This window comes from Salvelinus sp. IW2-2015, linkage group LG26, assembly GCF_002910315.2.
Source record: "Salvelinus sp. IW2-2015 linkage group LG26, ASM291031v2, whole genome shotgun sequence".
NCBI lineage: Eukaryota > Metazoa > Chordata > Actinopteri > Salmoniformes > Salmonidae > Salvelinus > Salvelinus sp. IW2-2015.
This window is the reverse complement of record NC_036866.1, coordinates 30,061,758-30,077,666: the sequence shown is the minus strand read 5'-3', so window position 1 is coordinate 30,077,666 and position 15,909 is coordinate 30,061,758. Positions and strand designations below refer to the sequence as shown.

At 43.2% G+C, this 15,909-nt stretch overlaps 2 protein-coding genes across 4 annotated transcripts in view; one reads left to right on the top strand and one right to left on the bottom strand.

The window, feature by feature from the left end:
* The first annotated feature begins 226 nt into the window (after nt 1-226).
* Nucleotides 227-2,930, top strand: LOC111953051 (F-box/LRR-repeat protein 14). Its single transcript, XM_023972137.2, has one exon. The coding sequence runs from the start codon at nt 795-797 to the stop codon at nt 2,004-2,006; it is 1,212 nt and encodes a 403-aa protein (XP_023827905.1). The 5' UTR covers nt 227-794; the 3' UTR covers nt 2,007-2,930.
* An 874-nt stretch (nt 2,931-3,804) lies between these two features.
* LOC111953048 (ELKS/Rab6-interacting/CAST family member 1-like) overlaps nt 3,805-15,909 on the bottom strand; it is a 29,959-nt gene continuing 17,854 nt past the window's right edge. For 2 of the 3 annotated variants that reach the window (XM_023972135.2, XM_070435239.1), the window contains exons 14-20: nt 15,355-15,490; nt 13,862-13,993; nt 12,017-12,177; nt 11,653-11,800; nt 10,988-11,083; nt 8,573-8,758; nt 3,805-8,358 (exon numbers count right to left, since the gene is read on the bottom strand). In XM_023972135.2, the coding sequence (XP_023827903.1) occupies nt 8,221-8,358; nt 8,573-8,758; nt 10,988-11,083; nt 11,653-11,800; nt 12,017-12,177; nt 13,862-13,993; nt 15,355-15,490 (997 nt within the window). In that variant the 3' untranslated portion in view covers nt 3,805-8,220. Of the gene's footprint in view, nt 8,359-8,572; nt 8,759-9,321; nt 9,400-10,987; nt 11,084-11,652; nt 11,801-12,016; nt 12,178-13,861; nt 13,994-15,354; nt 15,491-15,909 lie in introns of those variants that run through there. The other variant, XR_002875805.1, reaches the window with a different exon arrangement.

Genomic DNA, 15,909 nt, shown 5'->3' with positions numbered 1-15,909 from the left:
ATTGGGCGAAACCAAGAATAAAAAAATGTGGTGGTCCTAAAAAAGGTTATTATCTTTAAAATAATTTCTGAGAAAAGTGATTATGTATAAAATATCAAACTTTTTAATATTTATGTTATTAAATCCGGCCAATTACATTTATTACGTCTTCTCATATTAATGTCAATTGTTTCTGTGGATTGTTTTTGTACCCCCCCCCCCCCCCCAAAGCACTGCTGTTCCTACGTCGTCAGTTTGAAATGGTTGGCCAGACAAAGGCAGCACAGTGCAGCCACGGGAAGAAGCGCCATGAATCCATCAACAGAACTGAAATGCTAATATAAACTGTGCCTTTTTACCCATTACACAGAAGAAAAGAATACTGCGGGTTTCAGAGATAAATTTTCAGTTTTTATTTTGAAAATGAACGACCGACTGGATCCATTTGAAGAACGACAACCGTCATCTGATTTGAACATGGGTAGAGTCGCCTGACGGTCTCTGTTTTCCGCCTTATGGTTCGCTAGCTAGCCTAGGCTACTAGCCAGGCAAGCTAACGTCAGCTAGTTGTCTACGTTTTCATGGGAAGTAGTTAGCTAACTATCTCAGTTGATTTGGAATAATATAACACAACCTGAAAACTTCGTGTTGGAATTTCAGATGTGTATTATGTAAAGATGGCTTGGGATGCCTGGACTTTGAACATGTTATTTTTCTGAGTTACATTAGCTAACTTCGCAAACAGATAACGTTAGCTAGCCTACTCGAATAATCGTATACCTGGTTAGTTTTGGCTAACCTCTCCCCTTCCAAACATGTTTGAAATGGAGACACACATATCTGGCCTCTTCCCGGAGATTTTAGCTATGATTTTCAGTTACTTGGACGTAAGGGACAAAGGTAGGGTGGCCCAAGTGTGTGCGGCCTGGAGGGACGCTTCGTACCACAAGTCTGTGTGGAGGGGGGTGGAAGCGAAGCTTCATCTGCGTAGGGCCAATCCGTCCCTGTTCCCCAGCCTCCATACCCGGGGCATCAAGAAGGTCCAGATCCTCAGCCTGCGGCGCAGCCTGAGCTACGTAATCCAGGGGATGCCAAACATTGAAAGCCTTAACCTATGCGGCTGTTTTAACCTCACGGACAACGGGCTCGGACATGCTTTTGTTCAGGACATCCCATCCTTGCAGATCCTCAACCTCAGCCTCTGCAAACCAATCACAGACTCAAGCCTGGGCAGGATTGCCCAGTACCTGAAAAATCTGGAGGTCCTGGAACTCGGTGGCCTCAGTAACATCACCAACACAGGCCTTTTGCTCATTGCCTGGGGCTTGCACAAACTCAAGAGCCTTAATTTGCGGAGCTGCAGGCATGTGTCGGACGTGGGCATCGGTCACCTGGCTGGGATGACCCGAAGCGCTGCCGAAGGCTGCCTCTCTCTGGAGCAGCTGACCCTGCAGGACTGCCAAAAGCTGACGGACCTGTCCCTCAAACACGTCTCCAAGGGACTGGCCAATCTCAAGGTGCTCAACCTCAGCTTTTGCGGAGGAATATCAGACGCCGGTATGATCCACCTGTCGAATATGACTCACCTGTGGAGCCTCAACCTGCGGTCGTGTGACAACATAAGTGACACGGGCATCATGCACCTGGCAATGGGGTCTCTACAGCTTTCCGGCCTCGACGTGTCCTTCTGCGACAAGATAGGTGACCAGAGCCTGGCCTACATCGCCCAGGGGCTGTACCAGCTCAAGTCTCTGTCCCTGTGCTCCTGCCACATCAGTGACGACGGGATCAACCGGATGGTGCGCCAGATGCACGAGCTCAAGACCCTGAACATCGGGCAGTGCGTACGCATCACTGACAAGGGGCTGGAGCTGATCGCCGACCACCTGACGCAGCTCACCGGTATCGACCTGTACGGGTGTACCAAAATCACCAAGCGGGGTCTGGAGAGGATAACGCAGCTCCCGTGCCTTAAAGTGTTAAACCTGGGACTCTGGCAGATGACGGAGAGTGAGAAAGTGAGGTGAAAGCCAAGCTGGGAGGAAGAAGTTGTGGTTTTCACCGTGGAAGGTGTATTATTTTTCATAGAATACTTGAGCGGAACAGCTTGTAGACTATTACATTACCTTTTAATAACTATAATACTGTGACCTTAATTTTAGTAGAAGGGATCAACCCTTTTTAAACATTCACTGTCATAGCATTATTCCACCCCTTATTTCCATGTTAACTATCCTGTCATTGTATCACATTTATAAGGTTTTTACTAGCTACCTCATTCATTGAAGAAACTGGAGTGCCTGGGACACAACCCCACTGTCTTTCCATGCAAACAAAAAAAATATGGGATATATGCCACATTTTTCAACTTTCCCTTTAACTGTTTACCAGTATTGATGATAGACAACTCATGCAAAACAACTATGTTCTAACACAGTCCATCTTAACACTGCACATTAAGGCCTTCTTAATGCCTTGGATTGAAGTTTTGACTAAGAAGTATTTTTCTTATGTTAATAAATATAGTTTTTATAATGAATGGCTGTAAGCCAGAACATTGTACTTCAAATTGAAGTGAATTGTTTGTTTTTGAAGTACACCTTTTTGAATTGGTAGTTTCCATGCCTGAGGAGTTGTACTGTATCTAACATTGTAATCTGCCTTTCCTAATTCCTTCTGGTAAACATGAACAGTGTGGATATGACAGGGGTAAACTATCTGCCTTCTCCCCCCTGGGGACTTTAGAATGGAGAGTGTAAAAATAGACTTTATCTTGCCCTTGGTTATCAAGAGCATGTATTTGAAGTCTGTATGCAACATATCAATAACCTACATCATATTTTCTCCTGTAAAGCCTTCAAGGAAAGATCATTGGTGTGTTTCTTAAAAAGGGTAATTTAAAATGGTTTTATATACAACAGTGATATTTATTAATAAAAATGCTGAATGTTTTTTTGGGGAAATGGTTTATTTTGAGTTCTGTCGCCRATTTGAGGTTTATAGGAGGGCCTTACTATGAAAAAGCAGGTACTAAATATGGCAGAAGGTGCAGGGTGTTCAGAACATTAGGGGCCATTCCATTATCTTCCTCTAATATAAATTATGCTGGTCTAGAAACAACCATTTGGGGGTTGCACAACCAGATTGACATAAAATCTGTCCTTTTCTTTCTATCTCCCTGGTGTTTTCAGGTCTGAACTGGATAGATTAAGTGAAATAGTGGATTAGCACCTACCATGGATGAGTTTCTGTCACTCTTTACACACATTCAGAAGTCGAGTTGAGGCGAAGGGTTGCCAATCACATTTGACCTCATCTCCCTAGCGAATCCACAGCGGGACACAGTCAAATCAAATATGAGGGCATGAAACCCATTCTTGGCAACTGAGACAGCTATTAGGTATAAAATGACAGACATGTATTAAGGTATTCCAAGATATGCTATTAGAGTGGCATGTAGCCTAGCGGTTAGAGTGTTGGACCAGTAAATTAAAGATCACTGGTTCGATTACCCGAGCCGACAAGATTGGGCAAATTAGGGTCAGGCAAGGCACCTAACCCTAATTTGCTCCAGGTGTGCTGTACTATTATAACTGACCCTGTAAAACAACACATTTCACTGCACCTATCCGGTGTGTTACAAAGAGAGTCGCACACTTCATATGTATAACCTCCCAGTAATTTATTGGGTAAAAAAAAACATTTCAGCATCACTGTGCCTTTTATCCGGTGTGTGACAAATCATTTTGTTTTATGTTACTTAATTATGCTGATAAATATGCACAATGGTAGTCCTGTAAACAAAAATCCCCACAGAGCGTGAAAGACTGATAGGATATGTTTATTTACATACATACAAAATGCAAATACTCAAACGTGTCTGTTCTGCTTAAATTTTTCATAGATAACTTTTTTCATCATTAACACAGACGGAAGGCAGTACATTTCTTTAACAAATGCAAATGAAAGTAAAAAAATAAAATTAGAACCATGACTTTAGAAGTAGCCCCTTTAACAGCACTGTGTTCCTGAATGAAGAGTTTAAAACAAAGTTATCACAGACTGGTGAGTCCACAGACATTAAGGCAAGGGCAGGGATACACAGGCTAGGGCCCTGTTGCAACTTTTTTGAAAGACACATTTTTTTCCTCCTTCCTGAAATAAAACTGTTCTCATGACCTGGATAGGTGAAAGCTGACCAGTGAAACCCTTTGCTTTTACCTCTACGATTTTGTCAGGTCAGTAATAACTTCTGGAAAGGGAGATGGCCATAGAGAGTACTTTGGAATCACATCCTGGCTTATGGACAAGGGGCAAGATAATAGAACCTAAACAGTAGCCTAGTCTCCAACTCTGGTCCTGGAGACCAAGCTGATTTGTAGCTTATCATTGTTCAACCATGGACAGATTGAAATAGAAATGTACTGTACAGAGCAGTTCTAAATGCCAGAAACTGGCAGCGTGCTCTGAATCAGGCCACTGAATAAGTATCAGGAGAACCATGGTTGGAGACCGTTCTGTCCTAAACAGTCAGACTAGTGTGAGACAAGTGGAGAACAGAGGAACACAGTCTAGGGGGCGTCATTCCCACAAACATCTCGGATATATGAAATAACTAAACACTGGAACCTCAGGGTAATACGTTTACATCATGTGGAAAAAGTATGCATAAAAAATTCAAGAAATATAAATAAATGAAAGAAAATAAAAAGTACTCTCCCTCAACACAGTCACAGTTTGAAAACGTTTGAAGTTTACACATAATTTGACATTTATAAAAGTTTTTTTTTTTTTTTTTTTACAAATATTTCTCCAGTTTTAGCTGAAGACACTAGAACGGTCCGCCATTTTGTTCAGAGAGTCTTGCTCCTCACGATTCTGTGCAAACATTCAATGCATATATATCCATATGGTCAACATCATACTTTATATGTATATATATTTATAGAACATGACTTTCCGCAATTTATGGCAGTACGGTCATATCTTTTGTCTTCAGACAAATTGAGACACACACACACACAATAGACAACTAACTGCACTGCTTTTAGCTTCTCACTTTGTTTTTTACAGAATTCACAACATCTTCCACTGGGTTACATTTATGTAGTCACTACTAGGGTTGAACGGCGGGAACCCGGTTACCGGGATTTCTCTCTCAAAATCACTCGCTTTTCCCTGGGATAAATAACTGCGAGAAACCGGTAAATTATAATAAATTATTTATATGAACAGCATGGTGTGAAATGGAACTGTTATATTATATGCGATATCTAAATCTGGCTTCTCTATGGCCTCTGCATGAATCAACGCTCAGGGTGGGGACAGACAGCCCATCTCAGTATGGAGTACAGTTCATAATGCATGTAGACCTATCATCTCAACTTTTTGTTCTTGTGACAGGTGGGACTACATTTGCTGCAGCATAGCCTATGTTACAGTAATATAAAGATCTAATGCGTATCTAATTTACCCATCTCCTCCTGGCTTTCGTGGGTCTTGTTTTTTCTCTGTCGCTCTCCATCAACTCCATCCAAAATAGATAATCCTGTTCTAGATTGATATATAGCCCTATATATAGAGATGTTCTAGCCTACCTTCTACGGGTAATACGTTCAATGCCGTATAAGCCTTATATTTAGCTAATTAATTATGGGTTATGCACAATAAGCTTCTAACTTATAACCTCTGTCTCTTATCCAATACGCAAGCACCTGCGCTCCTCTGGCCTCCTTAAAAAAACGCTCCTTAGCTCTTGGAGTCCCATGCAGGAAAATCTAGACCACAATAGCTTGCTGGACATAATGTTTTGAGCATTTTTTATACCAATAGACTATTCGAAGAGGGATGCAAGCTCTTTTTAGCTGAATGTTATACACAGAAGCCAATAGAACTCATGGGTAATTTGAAAGATGAGCGAACTCGCGATGGCAGTTATTTATTCAGACCCATAACCATTCAATCTTCATGAAGAGAAGTGAAAGCAGTCTGCATCTAAGTCTAGTCCTATATTATTCAAGGATGTCATTAGAATGATGAAGATAAGGACAACGAAACGTATTTCATTTAATTGTTGAAAGGGCGGATGGAATGAGAGAAAGAGGATAACATTCAGGGTATATAAAAGGTAGGTATAGAAATATGTCAGCATATTAATTATACAAATAGGCCCAATTATATTTCAAAATTAAAATCAAATTCGCTAGCCAATACTTTTAACTTTGTAGGCCGCATGTGCTGCACCAGAATTGCATGTTCTCTTCTGCTTCATCATGGTTTCAACGATGTGCCTAATTCCAGTCCATATAATACAATACAGTTCACACTCAAAAAGATTAGCCTATTGGAGCTAGTTTAATTTATTTACCCAAGAGAGCATAGGTTATAGCTGGCTACATCTAGGAGCTTCTATGTTTTTCTGTCACGGATAATGTGCAGTAGGCTTTATCATACATGTATTGGATAATGGCATAATCATTTGGGCATTTTTGGGCTTAGGCTCATTAAATGTTGTTAATGTAGGGCTCATAAATGTTTTAAAAATATATGGCTCATCAGGCTCAGGTAGATTCAGGTTAGAATTTTCATGCTGATCAAAGCTATAATCAAATCCAAACATATATGCTTTATAATTCTTTTGAATGAAACTTCCGGTTTTGGTGGGAAACACCAGGTTACCCAGGAGAAAAGTGATTTATTTTCGGGATGGAACATTTCTAAAAAACCGGGAAAATATTCAACCCTAGTCACTACGTATTTAATGAGTCATTTACAAATTGATTTAAAAAAGGTTCAAACCCACTGGGAAGGGACTTTCATATCCTTTTAAGTAGGATTCACTATAATTTCATTACAAGAACCACACGCCCTGAAGCTTTGGAAAAATGCACAAAAGGGGCAACATCAATCTCAGGGAACATAATTCAATCAAAAATTAAACAATGYTAATGTTTTATAAAGTCATATCTATAGAAACTTTGGATGAGATCCTATGACTGGTGGAGTAGATCTCTTCATGTCTTATGTCAAGCTGTAGCACCAATAGAACTGAGGAATAAAAAGGTCCCTCGTGTACGTCCAGTACTGATCCCTTTGCACACTCAAAGGCCACTCTATCGTACCGTCCCAAATGACACCATATTCCATATAGTGCACTACAGTGGAGGGTGCTGAGGGGAGTACGGCTCATAATAAGGCCTGGAATGGAGTAAATGGAATGGATTTGGTTTCCATGTGTTTGATATATTTGATACCATTCCCCTACAGCCATTACCACGAGCCCGTCCTCCCCCATTAAGGTGCCACCAACCTCCTGTGATGCACTACTAGAAATGTACGTGGCTAAAATAAACTAATGTTGCATACCTCATATTGAAGAGGGTGCTGTGTGCAAAACCATCTAAAACAAACCACTACCCCCCTCTCCTCTCTGTTTCTCTCTCTCTCTCCCCTTCTCCCTCTGGTCCAAATCCTTATTTGACGTAAATCAGACACTGATGTCAATGGGAGATGTGTGTGGAAGTTCAAGTTAGGATATTGAGTTAGGATTCCTCCCTCTTATATCTTAAGATCCGTTCCCAGAACATGCAGTAAGTCAGCCAGAGATAAAGCCCCACAAGCCCTAAAACCCAGCTAGTGTTTCTCTCTCTCTATGGATCTAATTGGGTGGTTGAGGGAAAATGGGAAACGTTTTGTTGTCCAGAAACTCACATAGGAGATTGTTAATGTCAAACATAGGAAATAACACGTAATATATGCTAAATGTTTTTGTTTAAATGGTCACTGGTTTCTAAACATTTCCATGCCACGACTCCCCACCATTCAGAAAAAACACCGGTTTAGATACAAAGAGACAACTACGGTTGTGTCAGTAGGGACGAAAACTGCGAAAACTTTGAAAGAAATGAAACAGGGAGGTGCTACCTTAACTTTGTTTTCTCTTTCAAAACGTTTTTGTGCGATGTGCACTACTGAACACAACCCATGACCAGCATGCATCTACATCCTTCCACCATTAGCCCACTGTGTGACTGTTCTTCATCAGTTAATCATCATCATCATCATCATCATCTCCTCAGGCTGGTGAATCTCCCCAGGAATGAGAATTGAGCATGTGGGGGTGTAGTATGATCGCGCAGTCCTCCCTCCGCCAAGATCATGTGTGGATAGATGGGAGGAAGGTTGTCTGAAGCTCATGCAGGGTCCTGGGGTCATCAGGGGGTGGTCTGTAAAGGTGAGAATTCAGCAGGACTCCTCCAGCGCATTGACCACCTGCTCCAGGATGTCAGGGCAGTAGTCAGCGATCTGCTGCAGCACCGAGTTGGCATACTCCTGCAGCTCCCCACTCTCCTTCTCACACAACTCCAACTCCATTTCCAACTAAGGAGGAAGGGAGGGGGGAGAAAAAGGGACAGAGGGAGAGATAATGAGTTAGCATACTTCTCCTCCCCCACCATCTCCCTTGAGGCGATAAAAACTTCACTCATTCCTGTTAAGAGGAAGATATGACAGAGCACCGAAAGAAAGATAGAGGGTGAGAAAGAGACGGGGAACAAGAGAGAGAAAACCCCAGAGGGAGGGACTCCTCTGTTACCTGCTCCAAAGTCATCTTGTGTAGCTCCTCCTCCCAGGCTGGTGGGTTGGCGTGGTGATAGTGGGTCGGTGGGGTCAGGACGCTGAGGATGCTGGGGTCTCGGTCGTGGCAGAGGTCAGTCAGGTGGGCAATGTAGAGCTTAAGCTTATTGCGATTCTCACTCAGGGACAGGAGAGGGGGGATCATCTGGAGGGGAGAGATGCAAGGGGGGAGAGGAAAGGGAAGAGCCAGTTGGATAAGAGAGAGATAAGAAAAATGACATTAGGTCCCTGTGTGTTTTCAGAGACTAAACCAGAATCATGGAGCATGCAGAAGGAGGAGGGAAAAGGCTGCATCTCACATGCATTAGATCACAAGGAGAAACGATTGTGGAGTCTGGTATGTGGGACAGAAGTGTGTCTTGTGTGTGTGTATGTCTGCCTATTTGATTGACTCAGTTGTTCACAAACAGTGTCCAAGCTACAGTACATGGTGGGCAGACAAACACTGAAACACCATCCAAGGTAACACAGTAACAACAGAGATATCATTCCCGTAAGAAAATACAAATATGAGAACAGATGACATGTACCAAACACTGCACGGACCAACTCACTGCACCAACATAAAATGGTGAGAGGAGAAACGGACGACAAAACAAAATGGAGGCGCAAAACGGGACACACTGACGATGGAGTGAGAGACGGGCATACATGCCAGGAAGGTGGTGAAAATGGACAGATGACTCGGACATTCATTTGTGCTCTCACCCTTCTGAACAAAATGGCTGAGAGAGAGAGGGGAGGGGGGCGCAGGGTTGGCTATGCCCAAATACCCTCCTCATCATCCTATTGGACAGATGGTTTAGCCAATTGCAGCATTAGAAAAGAACACTTGGTTAGTGTTAGTGTGTGAGAGAGAGCGAGCATAGCCCGCCGCGCCAGAGCCTGAGACGCGAGCGGAGATGCGAGAGCGAGACATGACGACGAGAAGAGAGAGACACGACCGAGAGAGAGACGAGAGAGACGGAGAGAGAGAGACAGGAGAGGTAGTGGACAGAGAGAGTGACAGAGAGAGTGACAGAGAGAGTGACAGAGAGAGTGACAGAGAGAGTGACAGAGAAAAATAGGAGTGCGAGACAGAAAACTGACCAAAAATCAATGTCTGTGGACGTTGAAATCAAGGCCGGTCTGAACCGCGCCAAAAAAAGATGTCCACAAAGCATCTGCGTCAGTCCGTGCTTACTGAGGTGTAGCCTACCATGTCTGCATGTTATGAATGCCCATTCATGTGGTAGGACCACCATTTGTAAAGCCGGCTGTTGTATTGGCTTTATTAGTCCTGATTCCTGTGAATAATCAATTTGGCTATTTAAGCTCTGAATATCAGCTAACCAACTTTATCAGGAGTTATCGTGAGCCTATTTGCAATGTGTTTACACAGCGGGAAAAGCAGAAGTATTTTCTTTTTCACTATGAACAGCTTGTCAAAAATTGACGGATACAAACTTTAAACCACTGATCAAAGGGGTGAAACTCCTGGACAACAGTTGTGATTGTCCATTCCATATTGTCTGACCTGTCCTATTTTTAGGATATGTTGTTTGTTAAAATGACAGCACATTTTTTATTTGATTGGGCGCCATTTAAGTTAGTTAGGCAAATTGACCAGAGAAACTTGCATGATGTAAAAAGTGTCCATCTCATTATATTGTCATATATTTTATCTCCAGCCTGCAAGCTACAGAAAAGGCCACATACTCTTTCTACCATATCCTATATCAGAGTTTCCCAAACACGGTCCTGGGGCCGATAACAAAAAGTTTACCCGGGGGGGTGCAGAACCGAGTTAGGGAAACCCTACCCTATATCTGCTACATGATTTATGTTAGATWKTMTTTTTGACGGAACGTTGGTGRAGCGCCGCAGCYATGKYTCTCTCCAACAGCACCCTGGAGAGGCACGCTGGGAATGGACAAYCWAAATATTTTGCGCCCCTGCCTTTGACAAAGGGGCACTGCTTATCACAGGGCGGCATCAGCGATCACCTAAAAAGCCCATTTGCCACTGGTTGAGAGAAATTGTCATTGTATTTGGGCAGAATTATGTGAGGTTTTATTTGTTGTTGGAGGTGTGTCTAGGTCAGACGATGCCGCCATAGGTGGCTGCCTAATCCAATTTCAATCAAATGTATTTATAAAGCCCTTCTGTAATCAGCTGATGTCACAAAGTGCTGTACAGAAACCCAGTATAAAACCCCAAACAGCAAGCATGCAGGTGTAATCCTGCCTAATGAGCTGGCCGGCCGTGATAACTTTATATACTGGAGAAAGATGGTCTATTCTGGTTAAGCTACACATGTGTTCACACAATAATAGCATCTAGACAGCCTTCGACTGCAAAAAATATGATTCTGTTTGGTTGACTGTGTACCCACCTGATCTGGAGAAGGTTTGTGATTGGTCTGGTCGGGGGCGGTCTTCAGGTGGTCGTCCTCATAGTTGTCTGCCATTAGCTTCATACGGTTCTGAGTCTGAAAGAAAGAAAGAAAGAAAGAAAGAAAGAAAGAGAGAAAGAGAGAGAGAGAGAGAGAGAGAGAGAGAGAGAGAGAGAGAGAGAGAGAGAGAGAGAGAGAGAGAGAGAGAGAGAGAGAGAGGACAAGATTTCAGGGGGAGACTAAAGGGATTTTTTGACCAGCATACTCATTTACATTACATTTTAGTCATTTAGCAGATGCTCTTATCCAAAGCGACTTACAGGTGCAATTAGGGTTAAATACTTTGCTCAAGGGCACAGACAGATTTCTCACCTAGTCTTCTTGGGGATTTGAACCAGCGAACTTTCGGTTACTGGCCCAACGCTCTTAACCGCCACGCTACCTGCCACCCTAATCATGGTGCATTGAGCAGACAGCTGTGCCGAGAGAAGTTTATGGCTGCCTACTGTTTGATTTTGACACTTGCTGCAAAGTTAAAACCTATAAACAATCTGAGGTCTGTTTAGTCTCCCCCCATTTCAGGTGAAGGAGATGAGTAGAGGAAGTGACTTTACAGAGGCCTATGTGGCTGGACCTAGGTAACATGACAAGGGATTGTTCCCTACCTGCTGTTTGAGCTGTTGTACCAGACGGTCCTTCTCTCTCTTTAGCAGAGCCACCTCGTCCTGCGTCTTCTTCTTCTTGGACGAGGACAGCTCCAGCAGGGCAATGTTGGCATCCTTCTCACTGATGGCTGCCAGCAGCGCCTCCTGTCTGCACCAAGGTGGTATTACAGGGTGGCATTTTAGAATGAGTCATTTACAGGATATCCTATTACCTGACTGTATTACAGCATTACCTGACTACCAAGTCAGCAGACATGTTGCAAAGTGTGAAAGTGGAGGGAATGGGTGTATATACAGTGTGTGTGTGTGTGTGTGTGTGTGTACGTGCGTGTGTATGATGGGTGTGTCTTCGTGCGTGTCTTACTTCATTTCCAGCACCTCCTCCAGGTGTTTCCTGCGTTCAGCCCTCAGCGTGGTCAGATGGGCCTCCTTCTCACACAGGGACTGCTGGGTAGACGACAGCTTGGCCCTCATGGACTCCAGCTCCTGTTTCACCTTCTCCATGGCCCCCAGCAGCTCCTCAATCTGTACACACGCACACATAATAAAAATAAGACAATACAAAGACAAGCAGAGAGAGTGAAAATGTATTAGATTATGTTTATCATTCAAAGACATAACCTTCCTCAAGTACAGCCCCATTTTGATGAGCCGTCAATCAAAGAACCCCTAGCCCCTACACCCTATCCCCTTGGCACTAGCCCTTACACCAGGGTTCCCCATCTGGCAGACTGCAGGCCAAATATTTGCCACCCATACGTTTTCTAATGTTCATTGTTGGACATAAAAGACTGGAAAAAAGTCAGGAAATCAGCTCCAAGTTATATAATTTTGTAAATCTGTTCCCAAGTATTCCCACGGAAAATAGAGAGACACATGATCATATACAACTATAAGCAAGGACTGAAATGATTATGTTTTAGTCAAACATTACATCGGTTTGGGCTTCTTGTGGTGAATTTGCAGTCTACAAATGATTTGTAATTAGATTCCGGCCCCCCCGAACATCCGCGCAAGAAACAAAATGGTCCCGCGGCTGCTCTAGTTGATGATTCCTGACTTACACCCTATCCCCTTGGCACTAGCTCTTACACCCTATCCCCTTGGCACTAGCTCTTACACCCTATCCCCTTGGCACTAGCTCTTACACCCTATCCCCTTGGCACTAGCTCTTACACCCTTATCCCCTTGGCACTAGCTCTTACACCCTATCCCCTTGGCACTAGCTCTTACACCCTATAGCACCTAGGTACTAGTGTAAATCTGAACGGATTGATGGGTAATAGACCAGCAATATGGTGAACAGGGCTAGGGGTTGTTTCTGGATCCAACCCCACTGAGGTGTTGAACGTACAACAAGGGGCTCCAATGACAGATCTAAACAGCAATAAAGGTACTACTTCACTGTAGTACTTTCATTTAACTGGCATTTACTTAGAAGTCACATGGTTAATAGTACAACCCAACATTGCTAAATAATAACTATTGACTTTCTCTGGGGTGCAATGTTGGTATCATTGGTTACCAACAAGTTACAGATTGGCGTCACGAGAAACAAGTATCAGATGGTTCTGGTTTAGTTTACACCATGTAATTTCGAAGTGAATAGTAGGTAAATGGTACATGATAACATGGTCTAAAGAGCTACTGATCCAAAAGGGTGAAATACAACAGAGGAGGATCATTACGTCATACCTTAGACCACTTAAAGTGGACGTGGTTGGACTCATGCATTGGTTTGTGTGAGTGCTTCTGAGAGGCAGTAAGTAACAGAGAAAACAGGAGAAAATGAGAGACAAGAAAGCTGAGGAAAGGAGGGACAGCAGGTAGGAAGGGAGGGACAGCAGGTAGGAAGGGAGGGACAGCAGGTAGGAAGGGAGGYACAGCAGGTAGGAAGGGAGGGACAGCAGGTAGGAAGGGAGGGACAGCAGGTAGGAAGGGAGGGACAGCAGGTAGGAAGGGAGGGACAGCAGGTAGGAAGGGAGGGACAGAGTGAAATGTGGCCAGTAGATGGGATGAGAGGAGAAAGGATATAGAAGCTATGTGTGTCTGTGTAGCTTTGTACATACGTGTGTATTTGTGTTGCACATGTGTGCGTGTGTTTTGCGTGTGTACCCTTGTGTTGCGCGTGTGCGTCTTACTTCATCTCCAACACCTCCTCCAGGTGTTTGTGCATGTGTGTGTACACTTGTGTTAAGTGTGTGTGTACCTGTTTCTCCTGGTGGTTCCTGGCAGCTTCCTCCTGTGCCAGCACCATCTCTCTCTCTGCTGTAATCTGAACACTCTCCCTCAGAGCCTCCTCTAACTCCTCGATACGCTCAGTCTTCAACCGCAGAGAGTCCTAGATGGGAGGGGAGAGAAGACTGAGGTAGATAAAGATATTTTACATAAAGGATATTTACAGTACCAAAAGTTTAGACACACCTACTCATTCAACGGTTTTAATTTTTTACTATTTTCTACATTGTAGAATAATAGTGAAGACATCAAAACTATGAAATAACACATTTGGAATCATGTACTAACCAAAAAAGTGTTAAACAAATCAAAATATATTTTATATTTGAGATTCTTTAAAGTAGCAACCCTTTGCCTTGATGACAGCTTTGTACACTCTTGGCATTCTCTCAACCAGCATCACCTGGAATGCTTTTCCAACAGTCTTGAAGGAGTTCCCACATATGCTGAGCACTTGTTGGCTGCTTTTCCTTCACTCTGCGGTCCAACTCATCCCAAACTATCTCAATTGGGTTAAGGTCAGGTGATTGTCAAGGCCAAGTCATCTGATGCAGCACTACATCACTCTCCTTCTTCGTCAAATAACCCTTACACAGCCTGGAGGTCATGCAGCAGAGGTAACTCTGGGTCTTCCTTTCCTGTGGCGGACCTCATGAGATCCAGTTTCATCATATCACTTGATGTTTTTGCAACTGCACTTGAAGAAACTTTTACAATTCTTGAAATTTTCCAGATTGACTGACCATGTCTTAAAGTAACGATGGACTGTCATTTCTCATTGCTTATTTGAGCTGACTTGCCATAGTATGGACTTGGTCTTTACCAAATAGGGCTATCTTCTGTATACCACCCCTACCTTGTCACAACACAACTGATTGGCTCAAACGCATTAAGAAGAAAATAAATTCCACAAATTAACTTTTAACAAGGCTGTTAATTGAAATGAATTCCAGGTGACTACCTCATGAAACTGGTTGAGAGAATGCCAAGAGTGTGCAAAGTTGTCATCAAGGCAAAGGGTTGCTACTTTAAAGAATCTCAAATATAAAATATATTTTGATTTGTTTAACACTTTTTTGGTTACTACATGATTCCAAATGTGTTATTTCATAGTTTTGATGTCTTCACTATTATTCTACAGTGTAGAAAATTAAAAAATGTAAATAAAAACCCTTGAATTAGTAGGTGTGTCCAAACTTTTGACTGGTTCTGTATGTCGAAAGAAAATTGTGCCAACAAGAAGAGCTTTCTTTACCAGTGTTATTAGTCACACATCCATAGACCCCCCCCACACACACACACACACACACACACACACACACACACACACACACACANCACACACACACACACACACACACACACACACACACACAAACACACACACACACAAACATACACACACACAAACATACACACACACAAACATACACACACACAAACATACACACACACGTGCCTTACCTTGACCTGTTGAGAGCTCTCTGAGATGTTGTCCTCTCTCTTTTTAGCTTCGTCCACCAGTCGGGCGTTCCTACTCTTCTCCACCTGCTCCTTATGTTTCAGGCATGCAACCTTCTTACTCTGGTCCTTGGTTTGCCTGCAAGGCACCATGGGACACAAGAGGACTGGGTTACAGACATTCCCATAAGGTTACACTCATAACACTAAAGCATCACAGAGGGAGAGTGTGTTAGAGAGAGGGGGGGTGTGAAGTGGGATAAAGTGAAGAGAGTGGTGAAAGTGAGAGGGAAGGGAGAGCAAAAGCAATTGAGATTAAAAGAGAGTGGGGGTGGTGGGGGAAAGGTAGGAAGTCCAGCCAGTAGACAGAGCAGAGAACATGTTACTAACCTGGAGGACTGACTGGAGAGGAGACAAGAGAGTTCCAGCATAAAGACAAGAAGGCAAGAGAGAGAGAGAAACAGATTCAGAGAGCAGGAAGACAAGATGAAAGGAAGGAGAAGAGGAGGACCGTGTGGTATTTCAGAGGAAAACACCTACATTAGACCAGGTCCACAT